Genomic DNA, 27,920 nt, shown 5'->3' with positions numbered 1-27,920 from the left:
CTAATGGGGGGAATGAAACTTCTGATATGGAAGATGGCTATTCATGATAGTGTCATGTAAGAGATTTAGGTTCTGGAAACATAGTTCAGTTATTCTTCAATAAATAATGTAAGCAGAAGTTTCAGCGATCCTTCTATATAAGAATTTTCCAAACATGGATTTTATTGCTAATGACATTATGGATATAGCAGGTGGAAATGAGCTTTGAACCACACTAAGTTACAACACGCATGCCAACAGATAAGCTGACCCTCACTTGACTTTAAATTATTGAACCATTTTAATGAGTGTATCAGAAGAAATGCAAATGACTGCTAATTTAGAAAAGCTTCATTTCTGTCATCTAAAATCCATTTGGCTGAGATGATTTAGAACTAATCTTTCTGTTTTATGCTTGAGTACAGGCATGAAGGACATGCACTAAAATGTAATCTAATCTTCAGAATCTTCAGAACCTTACTTCAGTGCTCTTTTGGACATTATTTTTCATTTGCAGTAGTAGTTTCCTGGCCTGGTAAGGATGGCCCATGTGTTTATCTCCTCTGTTTAGGCCTCAGGCTTAGGAAGAATGAAACCAAACACTCTGGTGATTGGATATAAAAAAAACTGGAGGAAGGCTCCCCTGACAGAGATTGAAAACTACGTGGGAATCATACAGTAAGTGATGGCTTTCAAGACGTGCTCTTGTTTATAAAGCACTAACCAGAGCAGTACATAACTGACACTGTTGTACAGAATAAACTGCCTGAAAAGAAGACATTCCCCTGGTACTCTGAATTATTTACCAAAGTGAGAAAACACTGCCAATATAATAGAACTTAGCCTCAGCTCTCCCTTTGCTGATGTAGCAGTGTTGGTTTATAGACAAAAAGTGAGTTTTAAAAGGTATGTGACATCTAATATCTAAAAATTGAAGAAGTCTTGGGAAAGGGATAATAATGATAATCCTTAAAAGACTAGCCGGTGCCAGGCTAATGTCCTTAACGTGAATTATCCCACTTAATTCTCACAAGAAGAGTTTGAAGTAAGTGCTTCAAATGGGAAGTACTGTTCCCAATTTTTTTTTTTTTTTTTTTTGCGGTACGCGGGCCTCTCACTGCTGTGGCCTCTCCCACCGCGGAGCACAGGCTCCGGACGCGCAGGCTCAGCGGCCATGGCTCACGGGCCCAGCTGCTCCGCGGCATGTGGGATCTTTCCGGACCAGGGCACAAACCCGCGTCCCCTGCATCGGCAGGCGGACTCTCAACCACTGTGCCACCAGGGAAGCCCTCCATTTTTAAAATAGAGACACAGACATTAAAAATTAAGTAAAATGCAGAAAATGACAGAGTTTTATAAGTGACAAAGCTGGAATTCTGACCCAGGACCAACTGAATTCAAAGTTTAAACTAATGATCCCAATGCTATGCGACCTCCAGAAGTATATATATACACAAAGTATTACCTGGCTTGGTTCCTTCTTTTGAGTAACAGAAAACAAATTCTACCCATACAGAGAAGCTCAGGGTGTCCTCAGTGACCATTCTAGAAAATTGAGCCTTTCTTCCAGGCCTGAACATACTTAACCAGCTTTGTCTCAAGGGGGGCAATGTTAGCTACCCGTAACAGCCGTCTTTTGCGTCAACAGCTCTGAAAATGGAAGATTTCCTCTGTCTGGGTTCTGACTTCGCTCTGATTTCATACCACAGGGCGGAGAACGTGCTGAGAGGTCTGGCTGCACTTAAAAGTCCATAATACACAGGAAAGAAATCCTCATCCCTGCAAAGCAAGCATATACATAGTGCTCCTCACACTAGGATCTGTCCTCTGGCCCCTGCTAGAATGAGCATCACATTTACCATTATTTGGGGGAGACTTAGGGAACATAACAAAAGCATTCTAATATTAGTCCTATTAAAAAGAAGCTTAAGAAAATAATTTTCATCTTCTGAAATTATATGCATTAGTGACCAAACATTGACTTAACAGTCCTCTTAACCTGGGGAACCCATGTATTAAATGTATCCTCCTGAATCGTGTTCCCTAAACATATAAAGGCTGGATGCCACGTGCTGCTATCTGGCTCCTGCTGGTGCTCTAAGTTCAGTAGGTTAAGGCTAAACCAGGTGATCAGGGACAGAATTTTGCCAGGCTTAGCAAACAGCATTTTGAGATATTTTAAATCACAGTCAGTTGCTGACTAGACATTCTTAGAAATGGATTAGATCCACACTCTGTCATCCAGATTCTTCAGTAAAATGTTATCCTCACCTTTGGGAACAAAAAAGGGTGGAGCAAATAGGAAGAAATATGTGAATCTTCAGTCAAAGAGTCCATCAGTTGATACAAAATTATCTGAGTTCGTCTTCCAAACTCCCTACCATCCAAAACATTCTAAAAATTCAAAGGACCAAAATAATCAAACCCAGTAATATCAAGCTTAGGAGACTTCTGGCTTTTATACCAAATTAATGATTGGTCTTCTTGGTAATAAAGTTCAGTGTTAAGGTGGCTCAAATTTGTAATAGTATAAAACTTAGCTGGTTTGGTGAAGTTAAATGACTTTATTACGACAGCACTGGGGTCAATACAGAAGGAAGACAATCAGACACCCACGTTGTATTTCCCTTTCTAACTTTTTCATTCTGTTCTGTTTTATGATGTAAAGCACAGTATTATTATTAACATAAAGGGGGTATCACTACAATAGGACAATATTTTACCATTTTTCTTCGACTAAAAGATTTTAAATTTCTGTAATATTCTTAAGTATGGTTTAATTTTAATTAAAATAATTGTATTAGTTTCCATGGGCTGCCATAAAAATTACCTCAAACTTAATGACTTAAAACAACACAAATGTGTTAGCTTACAAATACATAGGTTAAAAGTCTGAGACTCAGAAAGAGAAAGACAAATACCATATGATATCACTTATATGTGGAATCTAAAATATGATACAAATGAATGTATTTACAAAACAGACAGACTCATGGACTTAGAAAACAAACTTAGGTTTACCAAAGGGGGAAAGGGGGTGAGGGAGGGATAAATTAGGAGTTTGGTACTAGTAGATACAAACTACTATTTATAAAATAGATAAGCAACAAGGTCCTACTGGATAGCACAGGGAACTATATTCAATATACTCTAATAAACCATAATGGAAAAGAATATAAAAAAGAATATACATATATATATATATATATATATATATATATATAACTGAATCGCTTTGCTGTACACCAGAAACAAATAAAACATTGTAAATCAACTATACTTCAATTAAAAAAAAAAGCTCAGACACTAACTTCCTGAGCTGGAATCAAGGTGTGGGCTGAGCTGTTTTCCCTTCTGGAGGTTCTGGGAGAGAATTCCTGGGCTTGCCTTTTCTAGGTTCTAGAGGCTGCTCACTGCTCATGGCCCCTGCCTCCATCTGCAAAGCTCTTGACAGTCAAGTCCTTCTCACACCACATTATTCTGACCTCCTCTTCTGCCTCCCAATTGCACTTTTAAGGACCCTTGTGATTACACTGGGCCCACCCACATTATCCAGGATAGTCTCCCCATCTCATGGTCCCTAACCTAATCACACCTGCAAAGTTCTTTTTGCCATGTAAAGTAACATATTCATAGGTTCCACGGATTAGAATGTGGATGCCTTTGGGGATCCACAAATATTCTGCCTAATGCAGAATCCAGATATTTTTTGTGGAACACCCTACTTTTTATAATCAAGGACACCTCAAACAAGATTTATCAGAAATTTACCTTGTGGCACTTTTGCTAGAATGGATCTATTTTTTTAAGTGAAGTTCACTCACGGTTCAAATTCTGAATGGATATTCATATTATACTGAACTTATTTATATCACTATTTGAAAATTCAGGTTTACTTTGGCTAGAGACTTGTTTGCACATCGTGAGACAATCACAAACTGCATTGTTTCTGGGAAAGGACGACCTAACGGAAAGGGTCCTTGGGCTTCGTTCCATCCATAAACGATTGAACAAAGGAACTCCTAAGGAGAATATTTCAAATGAACTCAAAGTACTAATCAGTTTGCCCAATATTTAAGGGCAAAGAAAAAATGTTCTGCGAGAACACAGTTAAAAGAGCAAGGCTTTCTTTCCCTTCTAGATAATCTAATTCCATTGGGTTGGGTTTAGAGAAGGCACAACTGCCAATTTCAACAGGATAGAGTTGCCATGAAAAAGTGTTGCTTCAAATGGTCTCTCCAAAGTCAATGATAAAAGTTCCCTAGAGGAATTGGAGACATTTTTAACTGGGAACTTGATGTCCAAAATGTTGTAGGATTCCTCCTCAATGGGTAAGAGGTTTGACTGATAATTTCAAAGGCTCTGTGCAGCCTTGAAACTTCTGTTCTAAATATTTCAGCAATTGTTTTGTTTACATTAGAAAAGAATCAAGTATTTTAAATAATCAAAATTCTAGTTGACAGTATTGTTTGAATAAGAGTTAGTTACCTTTACTCAAAATACATTTTTAAAAGACATCAAGGGAAAACAAACAGAAGAGGCTATCAGCTCCTGGCTATGTTTGAAAGTGAATTTTTGGAGTTTAATTACATTAAAATCCTAGAAGCAAGTTCAGTATTAGTCCAAATCTTGAGGATTAAAGGAGTCATTTAAATCACTAACCATTTTGCTTCCACTTTCAGTGATGCGTTTGATTTTGAGATTGGTGTTGTCATAGTCAGAATCAGCCAAGGGTTTGACATCTCCCAGGTTCTTCAGGTGCAAGGTATGTATTTTCTTTATTCAACCAATAGATATTCATTGAGCACCTACTCCCTGCCTGGCATTGTTCTAGGTTCTGGGGATAGCACAGTACCCAATACAGACAAAACCTCCAACAGTGCAGCTCACGTTCTTGTGCTGACACGAGGTGTGTACACTTGCCCCGTGTTTTCCTCACTGCTAATGCAAGTGGCCTCTGTCCTGCTAACCAAAAATATAGAGTAATTCAGGGCACATATCAATTATTCTTCTCGTCACAAAACCACAAAGCAAGCATCACTAAAAATAAATACCTTTGGTAAAATAAACTGCCAAATTGATTTTTGCAAGATGTTTCAGAAAATGAAGATTGTTTCCTCAGAAAACCATGTATTTTGTTTTTAAGAGTCTATGATCTGGTTTGTAGCTAACATGGAAATGAGCCTGAATGTATCATGCTGTGAATCACCAATCTAAGTCAGAGGCAGAAACGCTAATTCAGTTTAGTGATTCTGCTTTTTCCCCTGTAGAGGATTCCATATACTACTTGTTTAGTCTTAGAGTTTAAACACATCCTCTCGTGTATGGAGTGAAGGACACACCTAAAGAGTCGCTAAAATATTAAGATAGAACTCTAATCCATTACTTATCTCTTTAGCTAAACTTCACAATAGAGTCCACTGACAAGATGACACTAAAACAAAAGGTACCTCTTGTGTACCAGGCATGGTGTATATGTCAGCGCTGGGTAGACTAAGACTAATAAGAGTCTGTAATCTCAAGACACTCACAGCCCCATGATGAAAATGGGTGTACTGTTAGTGTGATAATAGGGTATTATGGGAAAGAGGAAAGGGGCACTTAACTCCAAAAGGCTTCCTGGAGGAAATTACCTTTGATTTTAGATCTAGTGGATGAGAAGGAGTTAACCAGGCAATGTTGGGAGAGAGAAAAATGAGAGTTTGAGCAACAGCATTCCTGGCAAAGAGGAGAGCATGAGTAAAGATGTGAAGACACAGGAATATGGAGGAATGGGGCATATGGGCAACCAAAAGCAGATTCGTGTAACTGAAAAGTATGGGGCTTCCCTGGTGGCGCAGTGGTTAAGAATCCGCCTGCCAATGCAGGGGACACGGGTTCCAGCCCTGGTCCGGGAAGCCCCCTTAAAAAAAAAAAAGTATGAAGCAGACAATAGTGAAATATGAAGCAGCTGATATAAGATCCTGATTTTAAAAGGCTCATTTGTCATATTAAAAATTGTGGGCCATATTCTATAGACAATGAGGAACTGCTGAAGAGATTTAAGTGAGGGAATAATATGGTGAAATTTGAGCTTTAGAGCTCATACTCTTTCAGTTACATGAGGCATGGACGTGAAGAGGTCTAGAATAGAGACAGAAACACAAATCAAAAAGATGTTTGTAATAATCAAAGCCAGAGAAGGTGACAGCCTGGACTAGAGCAGCCTCTCTCAGGGGATGGAGAAAAAAGGACAGAGTACTTTGGAGGTACAAAGAGCAGCATTTTAGGTTTGATAGGACGTGTGGGATATGGGAGAGGGAGGAGTGAAAAAATATTCCTTGGCTGACAATGAAGAGTGGTGCTACCAATGGAAATGGGAAACTTGTTCAATGAAGAGATGTCTGGTTCAGTTTTAAACAAGGTCCTGTGGGAAATCCTACCAGAATTGTCCAATAGGCATTTAGACAGTCCTGGTCTTAAAGGAGAAATCTGAGCTGGAGATGTCGATTTAGATGTTTTGGGTCAAATTGTGTCCTCCAGAATTCGTATGTTGTGGTCCTAACCTCAGAATGTGATTATTTATGTATTTAGAGACAAGGCCTTTAAAGAAGTAAGTAAGGTCAAATGAGATCAGTAGGTTTGGTCCTAATCCCATACGAATGGGGTCCTTATGAAAAGAGGAGATAGGACACAGACAAGCACAGAGGAAAGATCATGTGAAGACAAAGGGAGAAGATGGCCACCTACAAACCAAGGAGAGAGGCCTCAGAATGAAACCAACCCTGCCAACACCTTGACATGGGACTTCTAGTCTCCAGAATGCAAGAAAATAAATTTAGGTTGTGTTCTGTCCGGTCTATGGTATGTGCTATGACAGCCGCACCAAATTAATACAAGAGACATCATAATTAAGGTGAAAATGGAAACTGTGACACTGGAAAATATAACCCCAAAAGTGTGTATAGTCAAGAGCCCCAAGGCACAGGAAAAGGGTCCCCAAGGAGGAGCAGGGAAGGAGTGGCCAGAAAAGTAAAGGAACCAGGAGTCTGTGTTGTCATGGAAGTCTTGGGAGCAGAGTGCTCAGAATGACAAGAATCGTCAGCATTGTCAAATACAGCAAAAAACACCAGTAAAATTGCAAATGAAATATAACTGACATGGCACAGATAACCTGAGAACAACTTCTGTAGAGCAGTGTTGACAGAATCCAGAATGCAGTAGGTTAAGGAGAGAATATGCGATGATGAAGCAGAGAATGTGGACGTGGCCCACCATATGAGAAGTCTGGAAGTTAAGGAGAGGAATGAGGTTGAGGAGGGTTACTACAGGGAGACCTATAGACCTTAGAATGGGAGAAAGGGCTTGTTTCCAGGCTGAAAAAGATGGGCTCAAGAGAGTAGGAGAGATTGAAGATGAGGGTAAAGAAAGAGATGACTATGGAGTAAGATCCTGGAGGAACAGGAAGAATCCAGGGAAGGGCATGAATGAAAGAGTTGCCCTAACACAGAAGAAAAATGCTTCATCTTCTAAAATTAGAGTAAAGAGGGGAGGATTGATGGAGAGGTATGTGGATTTGTAAGAGTGGTAAATTGAGGAAGATCATGCACAGTAGTCTCAATTCTATGTAGTTGGAGCAATTTTGCTAGCTGTCTGCTTTTTCTGTAGTGGCACTTAATCTCCAGGGTAAAGAGGACCAGGGTCTTGCCGGAGAGGTTCACGGAAAGGAAAAGCCTGCAAGAGATTTGAGAGTGCAGGTGCCTAATGGGTTCAGATTCTATTTGGGCATTTCATGATTGTCTCCATCCTAACAGAAGGGAACATGAGTGAATTAGGTGAATTTTTTTTTTTTTTTTTTTTTTTTTTTTTTTTTGCGGTACGCGGGCCTCTCACTGTTGTGGCCTCTCCCGTTGTGGAGCACAGGCTCTGGACGCGTAGGCCCGGAGGCCATGGCTCACGGGCCTAGCTGCTCTGCGGCATGTGGGATCTTCCTGGACCAGGGCACGAACCCGTGTCCCCTGCATCAGCAGGCGGACTCTCAACCACTGCGCCACCAGGGAAGCCCAAGGTGAATTTTTTGATGCAACAATTCTTTTCTTGCAAGGGAAGAGAAAGAAGAAGAAATTAGAAATCAAGCACTTGTAAATGATGGAGAACCACTATCTGATATGTATACTCTATGATTTTGTATGAAGAGCTTTAAAAAATAAAACTGAGAGTAGAGTCCATCCTATGCAAAATTGCAATATAAAGGTTATCTTTGGTGCCTTCGGCCTTCCTTTTTTATGCCCCTTTTCTTTTTCATGGACCCTTTATATCTCCAGGTCAGATATACTAATTCTACATGGTGTTCATGATTCATTTATATTCCTTCCTAGTAGAACTTAATACATTGTAGCAACAGTAGCTCAAATTTTTGAGCATTTATTATGTGTCATGTGTTATGCTTCATGTTCACATGTAACAGTTATCATCCCAATTACCCTATAAGGAAAATACAATCATTGTCCCCATTTTACAGCTAATAAAACTGAGGCTTCCCTAAGATTCACAGTGCTAGTAATTAGTAGAGCTAATATTCAAACCTATGTCTGTTTGAAGCCTCTATCCTACCTTTCTAAAAGGAGAGCTAGAGAGGAAATGACTTAAATGAGAAGTAGTGGTAAAATCTGAGAGATGGGAATGGAACAAGGCTATTCCTTCAAAAATGCAGCATAGAGGCTGCCTGACTGTGGTAAGATAGACATGATGTTGAGGACAATCACAAGAACCTAATATGAAGAGACCTGTTCTGTTAACCTTCTACATTTTACTTTAATTTTTCGGCCTTTTGTGCTGTACTGTTTTTCCATCAAAAAAAATGAGAATGCAAAATACAATTTGTATTAAATTATACATTTGCATTTGTTTTGTATGTTGATCTCTTCAAGCTAAAAGATGTGATGTAGCCCCCACCCCTCGCTGCTCCATCTGCCAAAATGCACCATCAATTTAGTTCTATAAAGCAATACAGCAAGCAAATTCTGCATGTTTCTGAAAGAATCCTGGCAGTGAACTGCATCCCCTTTTAATTTCCCAAGGGATGTATCTAATTTATATCAACTTTGGTGTTTGAAATATTTTTGCTTCTTAATCAAGAAAGGGAAAATGCAATAGGATGCTAATAAAATAATTATAAGTACCAATTATCTAGCGTAAATGAAAAAACAGCATTACACAAATACACGAACATGCAGGAAAACAACAGCATAATGATAGAAATTAACTTTACCCCACATTTCCGTGCATTGTTTTGAAGTTATGTAATTTATGACACAACCCTCATATTAGAATTTGAATTGGAAGAAATAAGCTTGCATTTCATTGTATTATGCTGTAATATAGGGCTTAATAAGAGCCTGATAAATCTTAAGTATTGCATTGCAATATGTTAATGGTAATCATCATAGCTTTTCCAAAACAGACACCATAGTGTCATCACAGATTATAATTTAAAGGAAATATTAGCAATTCAGAGTGCCCATATACTGTAGTTAATAAAGCAGTGAATAGAAATCAACTTTATAGGTAATTTACCAGCGAATGACAATTATTTCTATACTGTGTCTCAGACTTATGTGAGGAGAATAACTTTTTATGTAAATAAAATTGATGCTCATAGCATAATTACTTGTATAGTGCAGCAACTCATCCAGTACTGATGGCTGATAGTTTCTCTTAAGAAATTTATTTATTGCCTGACAACACAAAAAAATGCAGTATTTCATATTGTTCACTTCCCATGGATATTTAGCAAGTTTGCCAACTACAACATAGAGTCCAAATTGTACTGGTAGGAAATAACGTGATGAAACGTGATTCGCAATATACTGCGGTCAAGTGTTCCATGTAAGTACTGCACGATTTATGACCATCTCAGAGCACGAGGGTTCTGCTGTGTCTGATAGAGTGGCTTAGCAAAATAAAGACAGATGGCAGTGTAGTAAATAATTACTTGATTGGAAGGCAACCACTGCAGGATTCCTTCCTGCCTTCAATTCAACTAGACTTCACCTGGGGTACAGCACATTGATTCATGTGAGCATTTACAGCTTTTAGTTGATTGATCAAGAAAGAATCATAATTTAATAATTAATAAAGAAAAAGGATGCTGTGAAGTTGGAGGATACGTGATTCCTCAGTGGGTTTCCCTGCTCTCTCTTTTGTCGTCAGATATTTGACTATTCTCTATCTTTCAGATTCAGACTGAACTGCAATGTGTAGACTCCTGCCTATTTCTAAAAGACATTGCTAAAAAAAGAAAAAAAAAAAGACTGGAAATAGACCATTCGAGGCAACCTTGACAACTAAACTGAATTTCAAAAGTCACTCCAGTTGGTTATCATGCAATCAGTTTATAAAGGACTAGAAAATAAACTACTGTCTAAGTGGCTTTGGCATTTGCATGAGGATACAGCTTAGGATTCACTCTTCGTTTTTCCTATGAGAACTGTTTTGGGGAACGTATGAAGACTCAGAAACTCACTCTCAACGGATAGATCCTAAAAGTCTAAGCTTTTTCTTCCATGATTAGAACCTCTGGGATCCTCTTAATCTTGGCATGAGAGAAGGGCAGGCTTTTACTCTCTCTCCCTAGCTATGTGGCTTTGTAAATGTGATATAATATGAAACTAATATGCAAGATTCAGAGTCCCACCAGATGCCCGGGTGGTGGCCCTTTCCAGGGTAAGGAGCCCTTTCCTTGCCTCTCGTTCTTCAGATTAACCCCACCTGTCCTACCTTCTGTCACATTCCAGCCTGGTTTGTACCATCAGCTGCTATCAGCCCCTCTTTTTATAACTCTGTATATAGCACTAACTCTACTTCTTTCAAACATTGTCTTTTGTACCAACTCCTCTTACATACATACATATTGTACACACTCCCACCCCTGACAACAGTTCACATGTTTTTCTTCCTTTATAGAGATAATGCTCTCAAATGTATTGAACTGTATTGAACAGAATTGAGCTGTTCTTTTATTTCAACAAACTATTCTTGAGTGATTATGGTGGTGAGCACTAGCAAGGCAGGGGCACAACTAAGAATGTGAGAGGAAGTCTGGGAAGCCTAAGCATGGGTTTTGGAATCAGACAGGCCTGGGTTAAAACTCAGTTATCCAAATGGGAATAATTATAGTACCTACCTCACAGATTTGTTGCTTGGATTAAAGGATATGGTGGCTGCAAAGTATATGGCATTGTACTTCCCACAAAATAAACTTTCAGTAAATGGTGGTAATGAAATATGACATAAGCTACCCTCCAGGAGTTTGCAGACTAGTGGGGTTATAATAGACATGTATCTTAAAACTCTATTCCATGTCACATAGTTATAGTTAGTGGAATAAAGGTTGAGGAAGAAGATTATGGAAATATGGAGTATTACAGAAATTTCTCTGACAGAAATTTGAGGATGTTTTTTTCAAAAAATGCATACTGGGTATTTTTTCAATAGACAGATACTGGCAGTCAGAGCATATCACTGATGAACGACGGTGGAAGGATGAACACTAGAATTGGAAACAGAAGACCTGAGTCACTAGTTATGCAACCTTGGACAAATCACTTGAATAGTCTGAACCCAAATTTCCTCCACAGTAAAATGGGGAGAATGCTACTAGCTCTGCCTGCATCCCAGTATTGGCGCTGGGATGAAATAAAATACTATTGGAAAGGGCACTGTGAATCCTGAACATCACAGTGTATGGTGGTGGTGGTGGAAACAGTGAAGAAATGAGTCGTTTTCAGTCAGCCTCGTGGAAATCAGTTTACATCTATCCATTCCTACTCCCTTGCCCTATCTCTCCTGTGATTAATGGTACACTTTTGCAAGTCAGCTAGCCAGTACTCCAGTTGAAAGAAATGTTTGGACAAAGTCTACTCATGATTTCGCATGCAGAGGCAAACAGTAGGCCAGATAGATAATTCAGGAGAACAGATAATCAAAACGTCATTTCTACCTAGCACTGAAAAGAGAAAAGGAGGGAGTGCACAGAAGGAGCCCTTAGATCACCTACAAAGTGAATAATTAAGAATTAACTTTAATAAGAATTTGCAAAATCACTGTGAGTGGTCATACCACTGTGTGGATCTGAAAATCCAAGATGTCCAAGCAGGCAGATTTTAGCCTTTAGAATTGACTCTGCCACCCTCTGTCTCTGTCGTCTTTGAGGGAACTGCTGAATCTGACTCATTCACACAAAGTCTAGTTCTGTCTCTCAGGCCTGGGATTTTGCAGTTTGCTCTGTCCAGGACAGGCTTTGGAGCAAATTATTGGAGCAGCTCCCGGTTCACTCAGCCAGCTGAATCCTTACAAAGGAGGATTTATTTATTTTTCCTCCTTTGTCCGAATTAGAGGACAAAGAACATGGCAAGTAGTGGCTAATCACAGGGTATGCTGGAGCCTGCTGCAAAAAGAAAAGTAAAAGTACCCCCTCCCCAGTGTAACCCTTGCAGTGGCCCCCAAAGCAGCTCACAAATACGTGCCTTCCAGATGACTGCAAAGAACAGGTTACCCTATAGCTGACCCCTGCAACAACCCACAGAATGGGTAATAGCTAGTGACCCATCACCCAGGACAGTGATGATGCTTTTCTGGGGCAGCCTGTCATATGTACCCATATCCTTAGAGTCTTCTCTTTAAAATGACAATTTTGAGGGGACCATAGTTTTGGGGAATTAACTTGGCATTACACCATGTGCCTGAGTGTCTAGGTTTATCTGAGGATAAAGAGTTGGAGGTTAATAAAAACAACTCTGAAGTAATAGCAATAAGCCAACAGCGGAAGGTCTTCATAGAGGAGAGCATACAGAACTTGGAGTCAAGCAGACTTCTTTGCACTGGAACCCTGTTATTTGCTGGGTGACATCAGACAAATTACTTAAACTTTCTGAGCCTCAGTTTCTTCATCTACAAAATGAGGATAATAATAGTAGCTTTCTCAGAGTTGTTTGGGAATGAATAATATGCAGCACAGTCCCTGGCACCCAAGAGTGTACAATAAATATTAAATTCTAAAATAACTCCCAGCCTTCTCAAAATACTTGATTTGCTTTGCATGACTAAGCCGATTTCCAGAAGTTGCATCAATACACTGCCTATAGAAATGCACTCATTGCTTTGTTCTCTAAGGAGCAACAAAGCACTGTTCAGGAGCTGTTTATTCTTTTTGCAAAGCTAGGAGGGTGGGAAAGGTGAAGGGTTACAATTTTCCATTTCACAGATAGGAAATCAGAGGCATAGGAAAAGTAAATAACTTGCCCAATGTCACAGAAAGCCAGGAACAGAGCTGTAATTGGTTATGACCCCCAGTGCAATGCAGCTTGTGTTCACCTTTTGAAAGTCAGGGGTAAGCAACTCCTGTCTAAGCTTTAATACCATCTATCTGATTTCTTAGATTTTTCTATAGCTGTTTGCTGGTCTTGAGAACCTTTGAAACTTTGGGGAAATCACATGGGTGATTTGACCTTAAATCTCATGCCACTGGCAAAAGATTAATTGCTAGCACCTGGAAAGGGGCCAGACAATTCTGTGTAGCTGAATAACAGCACCATCTAGGGATGTGAATGTCCTGACAGATTTAGTTAGTACAAAATTGATAAATCTAGAGTTTGTATAGCTTCACTTCCCAGATAGAGAAGGCAACAGGCTCCGAGGGTTGACATTTACAGTAGCCCTACCGGTGTTTCGTAACAGTGAATCTAGGTTTTCTACTCTCTTCCTCGGAACCCGGCTCATTTTCTAAGGCTCTGTCTTTAGTAGGCAAGAAGATGAGGGAATCTGACAAGAGTGCCAACTTACGACTGTAAGCAAGAATGCCCATCATTCTTTAACACAGCCACATGATTGCTTTTAAAGTCTTATTTACCCTGATTCAATGCAGGTTAAGGTCAGAGAGGGATGCAATGATTACACAGCAGCTAGGAATTTTCCGTCATAATCAGAATCCAAAAAGATAAAAGGCAGCTAAACGCAACATAAAAGCTTGGATAGTAGGTCTAAACCCTGGACAGGACATTTTGCACAGCTTGACTCCTATTCCAGGCTCCAGTGTCATGAGGCCCTTTTTAGCAATGTGGACTCTGACAGGCACACAGAAACCTCAGCTTTTATTTCTTTTGCTTTGGTCACTCACTCCAGAAAGTATCTTGCTTCTTGGAAAGAACTGTTGGTGGTGGATATTTTTCACTGTAATTTGTATTTGGAGCCCACAGGGTTTATTATTAGATATGGTTCTCTTTCCTTAATTCTTGTTCTCTAGTTTTATGTTTCAATTCAGGAGGCATTGCTCTGTGCCTGATATACACCCAGTATACTTCTGTAATTTTTGTCACTCCCAGTTGTAAAATATCTAGCCCAGTAGCTTAGGTCAGTAAATCAGTAGCTTTCAGTGTACAAGATCTTATTACAGTGGATCTGGTATTTTGTGTTGCCAGTAGTAAATAAAGATGGCATTAAATAGCCTCCTTTGCTCTCACACATAAAAAACCCAGTGTCTTCATGTATTATAACAACACATAGTCATTTTTCTGAGCTAGTCACTACTTTCTGAATATAATTTAGTGATATACGTTATTTTAATAATCATTCAGAAAAACCATGTTATGTATAATCAGTTAATTGCACAGACACCATTTTTAATATTAAAATCGTTAATAAGATTGTTCCTAGAAACTTTGCTGCTCTGAGCAGAGTAAGTGATTTTGTCTTCTTTCATCAGATGAATTAGAGAAATTAGAACAGGAGAGACTGGCTTTGGAAGCCACTATCAAAGATAATGAATGCGAAGAAGAAAGCGGAGGCCTCCGAGGTTTGTTTAAAAAAGCTGGCAAGCTGAACATTACTAAGCCAACTCCCAAGAAAGGTAAGTGCCTTTAAAATTTACAGGAAAGATTACAAGACGAGCCACAACTTGAGTGTCTATAGGGGTCAGTAGTGAGCATCTAAGACGTTGGGGGCATTGAGTGTAGGTAAGGACTGAAAGATATTTCCTTAAGAGAAGATAGTATGGCTAAATGGTAGAAACTATTGTCATTTATCAACAACATTCACCCCTTTGTACCATCTTACTGTAAAAAACCTTGTTTTAAAATAATATTTGGTTTGGGAGTCAAACAGTGCTTAAGCAGATGGAACGTCATAAAATAGAAAATTCTTAGTTAAGATGTAAAGGGGATAGAAATTCGTGACCCAGCCCCCAAACTGGTTTATCTACACTCACACACCTCATACACACCTTGCAGACATTTCAGGAGATTGAAAGTCGACTGGAACAGGTAAATAAGGGATCCAGATAGAATTCTAATTTCAAAAATGCGTCTCTATCACAAACCAGAATTCCGGACTTGGAACTTCATTGACACTAATTATCTGCAGATTTTGGCTGAATGGTACACTTATCTCTGAATGTTCAGTATACATCCCAGAAATGGAGGACCACAGAATGAGACCTTGTTATAAGTTTAATAAACAGGTGATTCAAGTAACTGATTTTTTGAAAATTGCTTTCTTTCCAGAAACACTGCGGGTTGAGTTTAATGAGGTCCACAGCGACCTCTGCTGGTAGAAAATTAGAATGTTAACATTTCTTTCTTTCATGCACAAATAATCCTACATAGTTACTGAAGTCATTTACTGGTGTAAGGCCCAGGAAAGATCATTTCTCTGGCAGGGTCTCCAAGTCTAGTAGCAAGATCCAAATTGAGACTTAGCTGCTGGTCTAGGTTAATAAGAGCCAACCTTTCAAAGAGGCCCTTCAAAGAGGTTGTCTCCTACCCTGGAAAAGGTTTGGTTCTGTTTGCTTATTTTCCTACTGTGACCCAAGGACTAAATTTAACCTGTAATACAACATTTTTATATATTTACATAGAATTATAGGAAATCCAAACATTTCCCTTCTTCAAACACTAGAGGTACCCTTGGGTGCCAGGAACATTCCATGGGCTAGGGGAGAACCTACTGTGCCTCTGTCCCCTTAAAAGGACATTTTCTAGAAAAATGATGTGTTTGAATCTAAAGTTGGAGTTACATCAGGTCTTTCAGGGTGTAAATATTAGAATAAGACCATCTGGATACTAACTACTATCTTCTTTCCTTTTCAATTATTTCATGTACCCACGAGAAGAATTAACTATCCATTGAATCTGCACTATGCAATGGTACAATGTGAAAAGCAATGGGAAATTCAGAAGTCATAACCCATACTGTTTTCTAGCTGACGGGGAGGAGGGAAGCATTAAGGTCCTTATTAGTGAAAGTGGGACTTATTTATTCTGGAACGCTGTTTCTGCATCGCAATACTTTGGGCAAAAATATACACCTCTGAAAGTCAACATGTCTCATTGTTCAGAAAAGCAAGATTATGTTATGTTTTGTTTCCAACACCTAAATTTTCAAACACAGCTCTGAAGTAGGCCCTTTCACTGCTCCAGGCCTTTGTTAGCTGACGACTCTTCTGAGTTAGGACCCACTCTGCCTCCAGGCACTCATACATGGTCCTCTGGATGCTTTGATTTGCATATAAGTGGGGGCAGAGTTTGGTCCGTTTTGTAAAGATATTTAATTTTCTCCCTTAGCGGTCCTAGGGAGATACAAACAATATGAGATAATTGCTTCAGAACCGACAGGCCCAAACATGAAAACAACAAAAGACAGAACAAAGCATCCTCAGAACCTCTTAGATCAGAGAGGAAGCTCTGAAGAGGCTGTGAGCTCTACTCTAAGCACTATGCTGACACCATCGCTTTGAAATACAGCAATGAAGTCACAACTTTCAAAGATGTGGAAATGAGAAATAATATAATATGGAGTAGGAAGGAAACCCCTACTGGGAAACAGGAACAACGGTTCTGAGCAAACACTGCCCTAGTTCCCTGGTACACTTTTGCTGTGTTCATGTTAGGGTGGAAATTGCATTAAAATTTTTTTTAAGTACTTTATGTACACTCTTAACTATAACTCAAGAAAAGGTGTTTTTAATCATATTTCCTGGCTTTTTCATCTCATTCACAGAGATTCAAATAGCTCAAATGGCTTTACCTTAGATTCACAGATTCCTTGAAGAGAAAACAAAAGAGTAAGCCAGGCCCACATTAGGACCAAAGGGTCATAGAGAGTCAAGATGCTTATGGTCCCTGACAACGTTTATAATCCAGACATGGATGGAATTTACACCAAAATTGCGCTCAAGTGAACAACTGTCTAGTGAAGGAGTACTTCTGATTCTTCTGCTTATCTCTAGAAAACCAATAACCACATGTTCTACTTTTAAGTACATCAGAAAATATAAGTTGAGTTATACCTGAAATTTGGAAAAATCGGGATATTTTGGCTTTTGTATCAGATAATTTAGTATTGGTACCTGCCTAAATAATAATTCTGCTCTGAGAGAGATTACTAAGGATCTGAAAAAAAAAATCTGCTGCTTTATAATGAAAACTGTAATCATAAGATCAATATCAAGTTTTTCTGAACTATTGAAGGTGATCTAAATTATTGTGGAATTTGACCTTTATCTCTCCTTTTCTGGAGAATAGGACTCACTATTTACCCATAAGTATAAAATACACAAATTCATGACCCTTCCTCTATTTTCCTGAAGAGATTTATTAGAAAGTTATTTTGCTTCTTTCCTCAAAAGACAAATGGATGTACTACTTTCCCTTTCATTACAGACAGCAGCATTAACACAATCCAGTCGATGCATGTGGGGGAGATCAACCAGAAACTGGTGGAAGCCAGCACCCAATTTAAAAAGAAGCAAGGAAAAGGCACAATTGATGTTTGGTGGTTGTTTGATGATGGAGGTAAAAAATTCCAGAATATACACTAGGGAGCAGAATTTCTATATTGATAAATTTAACAAACTGCATGGGAACGTATATGAAATGATATCAGTTAAAGAATAACATTTCTGTGTTCTCCAAAGATTTAAATTATGTAGGAGCTATGAATGTGGGAAAGAATAAAGATATGAAGCTACTCATTTCCTTTCAGTTGGATATGCTCATTCTTTTGTCATAATCTACTCTTTTTTTGTTGTTAGGGTTAACACTCCTTATCCCCTATATCTTGACTCTCAGAAAAAAATGGAAAGACTGTAAATTAAGAATCTATGTCGGAGGGAAGATCAATCGCATTGAAGAAGAAAAAATTACGTAAGTAATTTAATCACTCCTGTGTTTGGATGTTTGCTGTTTTAATGCTTTAATTTTAAGAACTGTAAGCATCTTTGAGGCACAATAAATTTAAAGACAAGGTCACCATGATAGGCCTCAAGCTTACTTGTTTCTGGTCAGTAAATTATCTGTGTAATTTTTCTAATCATTGTCTTCAGTCCTTTTATCCCCTTCCACAAATGCTTCCAACAAGCATTTGGCACAGAAGCCTCATCTCAAGTCTTGAATGAGAGTATCATTATCTTGTATAATGTTTATTTTGTTCTGACTTGTAAATGCATTCAAGAAAGGAAGAGCCTGAAGGCATTTGTGTCCAATAGTTTCTTCCGGGAGATTCAAACCCGTTAATTCACAGCAGTCACTCTAGCACAGCACACTTAGAAGAGAACAGAGAGACTACATCTGGTCCGAGCCACAGCTCTGCCACCAACAAGCTGCAAGACTTTGCAACAGTCACTGCACATATCTGGGTCCCCAGTTTTTCACTTGTAGTGTGAAAGTGTTTAAATGGATGACTGTTGATAGCTCTTCTAATTAAAAAAATTAATAAGTCCCACGGTGTAAGTCTGTGTCTTTCTTATTACTTTAGCCATGGAGAGTTGATCTGTAGTTGTGAGAGCAACAAGCATGCCGAGAGTGTGGTGCATCCAAAGGTCTCTGGCGGAAATCTGGAGAATGACCTTTGGCGGCATTTGGTCCCTCATGACATGCCTAAGTCCTAGCCCTTCCTGGAACTGCTCCTTCCAGAAATCACAAAATAGTGACTGGCTCTTATTCAGTAGTTTTTCACATTTTCTCCCCCCTCTTAGAGAGATATTATAAATATTTAATTCCTCGTAAACAGAGTCATACTAAAATGGAAACTAACATGAGGTCTACAATAATTTACATTTTCTTAAAGCCTCTAGTACCTTATTGGGACAAGTGATAAAATTTGAAAATGGTGGTGGATTAGATGGTAGTAGGGCATCAGTGTTAAATTTCCTGATTTCAAAAACTGTACTCTGTTTATGAAAGAGAATGTCCTTGTTCTTAGGAAATACCCACTGAAGTATTTACAGGTAAAGGGGCCTGATATCTGCAACTTACTTTAAAATGGAAAATAGGTAGGAGGTAGAAAGCCAGCAAGCAAAAAATATATAGACAGACAGATGTAGATAGAAAAAGAGAATGACAGATCAAATGGGGCAAAATATAAACAACTGGTGAATCTGAGCTTTCTTTGCACTATTCTTGTAACTTTTTTGTAACTTTGAAATTATATCAAAATTTTCAGTTTCTAGGGGAAAAAACCTTTAATCTATAATGATGTAATACATAATAATTATTAGTTTGTCAGTAGTTTGTAAGTCTATAAAAATTATCCATAATAGTCAATAAGTATTGGAACTTGCTCTCTTTTTTCCAAATGATAAGGAAGAGTGGACAGCTCCACAGTATCTTCCCTGAAACATGAAGGCAGAGCTGGGTTTGCTGTTTCCAGTGACTGCACCTACAGAAACTTCTCCTTGCCTTCAATGGAATAACTTGGTCCACATTTATCTGTACTCATCAAGTACTGTAATGAAAATCAAACACTAACCAAAGCCTTTGTCCAAAATCTAAGCTGAAATAAGACATGAAAGCAAAACTCTTTGATTGAAAATAGCTAAATATGCAATGATGAAGTGTTTCTCTCTTATATTTTCAGAATGGCTTCCCTCCTGAGCAAATTTAGGATAAAATTTGCAGACATCCATGTCATTGGTGACATCAACATTAAGCCAAACAAAGAAAGGTATGAAACATTTAACAAGACACATTGTTTATTCGTGGTACTCTCGCCTTCTCTTCTGTGTTAATTATTAGAAGGTAAAAATGTTATGGATTTACTGCAGTGAGTCCTGATAGGATATAATAAAAAGGGATTTCAAATAATCATGACACAGAGTTGTCACGTTCTAATGGAAGGAAAAGGTTTTAAGGTGAAGATGAGCTTGAGAGGAAGAATTGTTGAAACACCATTTAGTTAATATTTTAGAATTGCCCTTCATGTTATTGGTTTCTATGGTGGCAAGAGGAACAGGAAGCACAAGCTCAGACAATTCTGACCTGAGCAGTCAGGGTAAGTTTTCATTATTTAACATTACTGGTGGGGCATCCTGAATGGGAAGCCTAGCAAGAAAGTGTATTGGTTCCAAAACTTTTAAATGAAAAACATTGAAATAATTGTTTAAATGTCTTCAAAACAACATCGTTTTAACTTCATTGGTTGTTAAATTTGTCAAGTCCATGATATTTGAAAACAATTTGTAGGTAGATCTTAAAAGGAGTTCCCAGAGGTGTAAGAAGACTGTCTGAAAGTCACAGCCAATTATAAATTAAAGTACTTAGAGAAATGACTTAGCAATTAAAAAATATTTTCAATTGTTTACAGTCCAAAATCATATTTACTGTTGCATCTAGATGCAGTTTAATACATCTGATTTGGTGTGGAATGGGGTCTCCAAGGGTTAGAGTAGAGGGAGACACGAAGGTCTCAGTATGGCTTAGGTCCTTGCTGGACTCTTGGACCTCTTCTCATTTCTGCTGACCATCATTTCTCCTTCCTCCTGCAGTTCTTGATGGATTGCAATTCCATATTCCTTGAGCCTTCTTGCTCTTACCTTCTTTTGATTCATTGTTATCCCGGATGAGCTTAATAACTAACTGAAAATCATCCAGATTTAAGATGCATTCTTATTGACCAAATGGCAACCTCGAACTTCATATAGTTTGAGGGTATTCATGATTCCTTCAATGTTATGGGTCAGTTAAAACAGCTTTATGAAACATCTTAACTGTGATAAGAAAGCTATAATTGACAGGGTTAACCTGGATTATTACTATGTAGTATTTCCTTACATCATATATACCACTAATGCCTTTCATTCCTGTATTTCTATAGTTATAGTTATAAACAGTTAAAAAAATTAAGAACAGATTTATCATCCTCCTTGGTAAATGGAATTAACATTCTGATATGAAGTGAACTGTCATGTGGTAACCTCTGGTAGCCTTCCACATTTCACTTGAAGAATTTTAATTCCTAAGCCGCTGCCTCTTGGCTTTTGCAGTGATGTGATCAAACGGGCTCCTCTTATAGCTCTAATTGGTAGGAATGCATTCTCTTTCATAACACAGCAGGTCCAGTGATTCCCTAGTATGTGCCACTTAGCAACAGGCCAGAGCCTGCCAGTGCTCTGCAAGTACAGGACTATTTACTGTTGTCTAGAGCACAGTCACAGTGTCCCCTACTGACTTTGGATTTTCTATAAGCCCTGGCTCAACGCTGGGCACAAATCAGTCACCTACTTCTCGCAGGTGAATTCTTCTTGCTGTTGTTTGTCTTATCAGCAGCTAAGGACTGTCTGTGCTTGCTGATTAATTCGTTTCTATATCCTTTGCCTCTTTACCCATCAATATGGTTTTCTCTACCCAAGTCCCTGTTTCCTTCCCTCTCTTTTGTGCTAGTCTCTGCCCAGCTGCCATGGTCACCTGCTGCATACCCATCCTTTCTGTCCTATCTCTGAGGATGTTGATGTATCTCTTTTACTAACCATGCCTCTTCCTTCTTTGAGTGTCCATCACAGGCTAGACACTCTTCATCTTCCTACCCCTGACCTTTGTTCCATGGTTTCCTCTTCTCAAGGAGAAAACTCTATGCACAGTCGTAAGAAACAAAGGACCCAGGCATTTGTGCTTTTGTCCTGGTATCTAAATTTGACTTTAGACACCATTCTGATTTGGTGTTTCTTACATATCCTCCACATCCTGCAGTGAAGAGATCTATTCCCCTTTCTCAGGAAAAAAACAATGAATTAGTTTTCACAATTGTGGAGATTCTCAATGTGATATTTCAAGGTCTTGAGGAAGATGCAGGAAAAAAAGTTCATTCTTACTAGAATAACTGCAGTGAATGTACCCTGGTGTGAAGACAAAAGACCACCAAGAAAAGGTGTGCTGGAAGTGCCATTCTTTTCTCTTCAGTCTTCAGCTATAACTGATGCCATATTACTTTATAAAACAACCACATGTCCAATGCTGGCAATGCCTTTTCCAATATTTGAAGGTAAATTTTAGAACAGAGAATGGTCATTTAGTAAATCTCACAAATGGCCACTGGTAACAAACCTAGCACCTTTGTGATAATTTTTTTTTTTTTTTTTTTTGCGGTAGGCGGGCCTCTCACTGTTGTGGCCTCTCCCCTTGCAGAGCACAGGCTCCGGACGCGCAGGCTCAGCAGCCATGGCTCACGGGCCTAGCCGCTCTGCGGCATGTGGGATCTTCCCAGACCGGGGCACGAACCCGTGTCCCCTGCATCGGCAGGCGGACTCTCAACCACTGCGCCACCAGGGAAGCCCTGTGATAATTTTTAAAAGGCAACTCCTCTGAGTGGTTTAATAAGAGAAAGAGAACTCTTCCTCTGGGCTGATGCAGCCCCAGGCCCAGGGCCCAAAGCTTACAGCACTGTCTCAACTTCAGCTTTCACATGGGCCTTGTTGGTCAGGCAGCCCTTGTCTACCATTAACAGCTATCTCCTGATCACTGTTCTTTCTTGGTCACTATTTTCACACAATGTTGAAAATAGTTTGTCAGTGATTTCCATGTTGGAGGCTAATGTTAACTGTCCTTCAATTGCCTTTAATAGATCTTTCAACTACCCATAAAACATGAGCAAGTCTTGATGGAGACATTCTATCATAAAAATATTATCTATAAATATGGTAGAGCAAGGGTGGAAGGGAGTACAAAAGCAAAGTTAATGAGAAAATAATTGGGCCAGGGAAAACTGAAAAGCTCTTGTGGCTAAATTTCATTTTTTATTGTATAGACTGAATTAAAAGTAATAGGCCAATAGAACAGCAATCTTTAAACAGAAATCAGAGAGAAACTAGAAGCAATTAATTAGATAATTTAGTTGAAAGATGCTAGTGTGATCACAAAAACAACAAATACATTAATTTGTGAGAAGGAATCTTATATGAACTTAGGGGGAAATTTTTATGCAGTCAAAAAATGTTTTTAACTTTGTTATTATGAGGAACAAGGATGGGGAAGGCAGGGCAGCTATAAGTTAATTTTTAAAATTAAATTAATTCTCACTTATATTTAATAGTACGTAATATTTGACCTATTCTAGAATCAATTAAAAATAATTATAAGAAAGATCAGATTTAATAAGAATCAAATAGAAATCTTGAGCTACCTTTGGATCACCAAGCTAGGAGAATGGAAAATGGCCAACTCAGAGATGAGCCTTAGGATGAAGAAATCAAAGATAAACATAGATAAGGAGCGGTAAGAGTTTAGAGAAAATAAATGGACAAATACAGCCCCATTATAACCTACTGTGTCACTTAGCATGCTTCAATTGCAAGTAAAAGAAAACTTAACTCATAGTGACTTAAATAATGGAAATTATTATCAAACTTAACTGAAAAATCCAAGGGTATTTTGGCTTTCAGGTGAACCTTGATCTAGAAGGTTAATTTTACAATTAAGGGCTAATTCTCCTTCATTTTCTCTACTCTACCTTATATTATGAAATCATCAATCAAAGTTGATTTAGCTTATAAAACCGAGATGAATGCCCATAGCAGCCAGAACTACATATTTGCTCATTTGTGTTCAGTGGGAGAAAAAGTTTGTCTCTTCCCCAGTTGTTGAATTCAGGTCATTGGCTGCATTCAGGTAGCACCAACCCAAGCCACTGAGCCACTTGTTGTGGTCAGTAAAATGCAAGGTGCCTATTGGTCAAGATTTCCTGGGTTATGTGCCCACCCTGGCCAATCAGTCTGGCAGAAAGGATAGAATTGTATTGACTGTCTGATGCTGGGGATAGAGTCATTCCCACCCAAACTACAATGGAGAAACGTAGTATGCATGCCGGGGGGACAACCAGCAATCTCCTTTCCACTTGCCATTTCTTAGGAAACTATTTTTGAACTGCTCTTTCTAATAAGCACCTGGGCTGAGATGTGAAGAAAACTCTTATCCTGATCAAAATAATTATATGTAGAGCTTAAACAGAGAAACTGTCAATTGCTAACCTCAGTCCTATGGCTGTTGAGTAAAATGAATGCCTTGCTTTTACAGGGCACTTCATACTTTTCAGAGCACTGTCACCCAAATCATCATATTAACACACACCAACCACGTGCCAGCTTTGAGCAGCCATTGTTACCCCCTATTATAGGCATGGTTATCCAGGTCAAGGAGGACAATGGAAGAGCTGGAGCAAGAACCCAGGCTCTTTTCTCCTAGGCTAGCAACTTTGCACTGATTACCGCCAAGGTCTCTGAAAGCACAGAACTGTTGGGAGGAAGAGCAAATAAAAGTATTGTGTGGTTGAAAGAATAATAGGGCATATCAGTCTTATTCCTTCCCTGTCATTGTCTACCATTCTAAATAAGTCAAAGGCATCAGAAATCTACTGCATTAAGTATCTCTTCAATTCCTTAAAAAAAGCACACTGGTAAGGACAACCTACTCCTTTATAATCTCTGTACTTTGTACAAATCCTAAATCAGGACAACTGATGAGATCACTGAACTCATTGCTTCATATTTTAATTTCTTAACCTAACATCACATTGATTCTAATTATCACTCATTCCAAAGTTACTAAATTATAAGTAAGCCACATTATATAAAACCAAAGAAAACTTTGTATTTGAGATCATCTTACAGTAGCATAGTAAAGACAACTACTCCTATAAATTATGAACTTTGTTTTGTGCTATTTTAAAAATAAGTCTTGGGGCTTTCCTGGTGGCGCAGTGGTTGAGAATCCGCCTGCCAATGCAGGGGACATGGGTTCGAGCCCTGGTCCGGGAAGATCCCACATGCCGCAGAGCAGCTAAGCCCATGCGCCACAGCTACTGAGCCTGCGTGCCACAACTACTGAAGCCCGAGTGCCTAGAGCTCGTGCTCCGCAACAGGAGAAGCCACCACAGTAAGAAGCCCATGCACCACAATGAAGAGTAGCCCCCACTCGCCACAACTAGAGAAAAGCCCGCGCACAGCAACGAAGACCCAACACAACCATAAATAAATAAATTAAATAAATCTATTTAAAAAAAGAAAGTCTTATGAGATTCTTATGAAAGATAAGAATGAGATTTTTCAGCAATTTTTAAAATGTTCCACAGCTCTGAGATGCTGCTCCTCCTTTTCTATTCAATGATTTCTTCTTAATCACTCTAAAATGCCCTCAGATTTTAAAATATTATTGATTTTTGTTCTTTCCTCGAACATGCACCTGAACAATAGCCATTTGAAAATCTCAGGCAGCAACAGCAGATACCAGAAGGACAAAGGCTACATTATTTACAGCAAACATTCAAATTGTTCTATAGCCATTGAACTCACTTCCCTGATCCTCTTAGTTACTGTTCTCCTACCTGCCCACAGGCTCCTGCCATGAGTGTGTGTTGCCATGTGGCCTAAAGGTGAGGAGGGCAACCCTATCCAACTCCCAGGGATGCTAGTTCATCTCCTACATTAATTCATGAATGTCTCCCATAGAATCTATAAAGTAAGCAGAAGGAAACTCATTTATGGGCTGAAGTGTCTACGTTACAACTGTGTCTTTGACTCTATTATGTAGAACGTGTATTTGCAGAATAATTACTATCTGTGTGTTTGTGTATTTATATTGAGGATCTAATGCCCAGTAGGCTATCAAGGCCTCACACACGTTAAGGCCTTTCCCTGGATAGGGTGGCACTACTAGAGCCATGGTTTTACTCACAGAAAGTCCCCTGCAAAGATAATTCTTAAAAGATTTGCATGACATTCAGCTCTGATTCTGTAGCCAGCAGAGCTAGTCATACCTAGAGTATCTGTGAAATAATGAGTTGGTTTCCCACTGTGAGGCCTCTTTTATAATTCCAATTTCAGCTGGAAATTCTTTGAAGAAATGATTGAACCATATCGTCTCCATGAAAGCTGCAAAGATTTAACAACTGCTGAGAAATTAAAGAGAGAAACTCCGTGGAAAATTACAGATGCAGAACTGGAAGCAGTCAAGGAAAAGGTAAGGACTTGCCTCCCTTAATCTTTACTTTGCTATCTAACTAGCTGAAAAAGAAAATTGTGGTTGATTTAAAGATCAAGAATTAATGTATCTATTATATAATTTCATTATTCAAGATCCAGGGTTTCTCCATATTTCAAGTGCTTTTTCAATCATATTATTGAATATGAGGATTTAGAAAATTGTTTTCATTTTTCAGTATAAAATCAATTTTTAAGTTAAAATAGGTTATTGATACATATTGTGAAGTCTTCTTTCCAATTTAATTTTATAGAACAGGAGACAGACCCACCAGTTTAAAATAATTTAAGTCAATACATATGAAAAGTAAATATAGATTGACTCACAGTTTGAGACAATAACAAAGAATTTTAACCTGATAAAGTTAGCTATAAAAACTAACATAGGGATCTGAGAAAATATGTAATTGGAGCAATGAATATGAAAGTTGGATCCAGCACATCTTGTAGGACGGATGTAAAATGGTGGGCTCTTCTAGAGAACCCAATAAAATGGGAGTTACCCTAGTGGCCTGAGCTGAATGAAGTTGCAATAGTGAGGATGATGAAAAGGGCAGGGACATAAAAATAAGGCAGAACTGACATTTGAATTGGATTAGACGTTCAAGGAAAAGGACCAAAAGAACCTCTAAACTACAAAATTTAAATAAATTATATTAGGAGATGAAGTTGGAACAAATTAGAGCAGGAGATACTAAAAGCCTTTCAAATTTAGTGGAAAAATACTGAGCTAAGAATCATAAGCTCTGTGTGTGATAAACTTCCCAGTTCTAACAAAAAGTTTTCATATAATTGAGCAAATCACTTATCTAAACCTTGGTTTCTGAACCAGTGAAATGTAATAATAAATATTACTCTCATCACTGCAAAATAGTTAATGTAGTTATTTTTCCAAATGTGTCTTTTGGTGACTATTTCATTGAAACCAGTCCCCTGTGCCGGTAAAAATCAAAGAGCTTAAATAAAGATAGACTAGGGTATAACCTATGTTCTTCGGATATCAAATTAGTATCAAGATTAGGTTAGTTTTCTTCAGCTGCAAACCTGTTCCCCAGCACTGGCCATTCTTATCTTCTTTTTACCGTTATCCATGTTGCTTACTTTTTTCTTCTAGAATTTAATAAGCCACTATAGCACAATGGTCTTATTCTTTATGTTTCTAAAATTTCCCATGAGTTTTAAAAACACTGTGAAGTTTCCAAATTTGAATGAAATAACTGTAATTTTTTTAAATGAGGTTTTTCTACTTGTCCATAATTTGAGGTAAGAAGATAAATTCTCATTCATAATTCTGGGAAAACTGCCCTCAACAAAATCTGAATGTTGTCCACAGAGTTACCGCCAAGTTCGACTGAACGAACTCTTACAGGAGCACTCAAGGGCTGCTAATCTCATAGTCCTGTAAGTATCATTGCAGACATTTAAGACTTACAGAGAAACCTTAGTTGTGAATTTAAAAGCTCACAACTATTCAGGTGGAAAGTTAAATTTGGAACATGTGGGATTTTAGGCAGGGAGGGAAAATAAAGGCCACCCTGAGACACTGACAATTGAGGCCCATGGGCTTTAGAGGGCTCCATTTGGACTTTCCACCAGGTGTTCCCCACCCAAAGGGCCAGGGGCATAGTGCATGCCCATCTAGAACCCTGGCTCCTCCCAGGTTCCA

At 38.6% G+C, this 27,920-nt stretch overlaps 1 protein-coding gene and 1 long non-coding RNA gene across 4 annotated transcripts in view; one reads left to right on the top strand and one right to left on the bottom strand.

Moving 5' to 3' along the window:
* LOC308613494 overlaps nt 1-27,920 on the bottom strand; it is an 84,925-nt gene that overhangs the window by 27,811 nt on the left and 29,194 nt on the right. The window lies entirely within an intron of this gene.
* Nucleotides 1-27,920, top strand: part of SLC12A1 (solute carrier family 12 member 1) — a gene marked incomplete at its 5' end in the record, with an annotated part of 91,309 nt that overhangs the window by 61,786 nt on the left and 1,603 nt on the right. For all 3 annotated transcript variants that reach the window (XM_081227092.1, XM_081227091.1, XM_081227093.1), the window contains 8 exons: nt 551-657; nt 4,662-4,744; nt 14,720-14,863; nt 17,673-17,804; nt 18,044-18,155; nt 19,867-19,953; nt 26,099-26,234; nt 27,588-27,655. In XM_081227092.1, coding sequence (XP_081083218.1) covers nt 551-657; nt 4,662-4,744; nt 14,720-14,863; nt 17,673-17,804; nt 18,044-18,155; nt 19,867-19,953; nt 26,099-26,234; nt 27,588-27,655 — 869 coding nt within the window. The remainder of the gene's footprint in view (nt 1-550; nt 658-4,661; nt 4,745-14,719; nt 14,864-17,672; nt 17,805-18,043; nt 18,156-19,866; nt 19,954-26,098; nt 26,235-27,587; nt 27,656-27,920) is intronic.

Source organism: Mesoplodon bidens (genome assembly GCF_964165515.1).
Source record: "Mesoplodon bidens genome assembly, chromosome: 3".
Classification (NCBI taxonomy): Eukaryota; Metazoa; Chordata; class Mammalia; order Artiodactyla; family Ziphiidae; genus Mesoplodon; species Mesoplodon bidens.
This window is presented reverse-complemented; position numbering and strand designations above follow the sequence as displayed.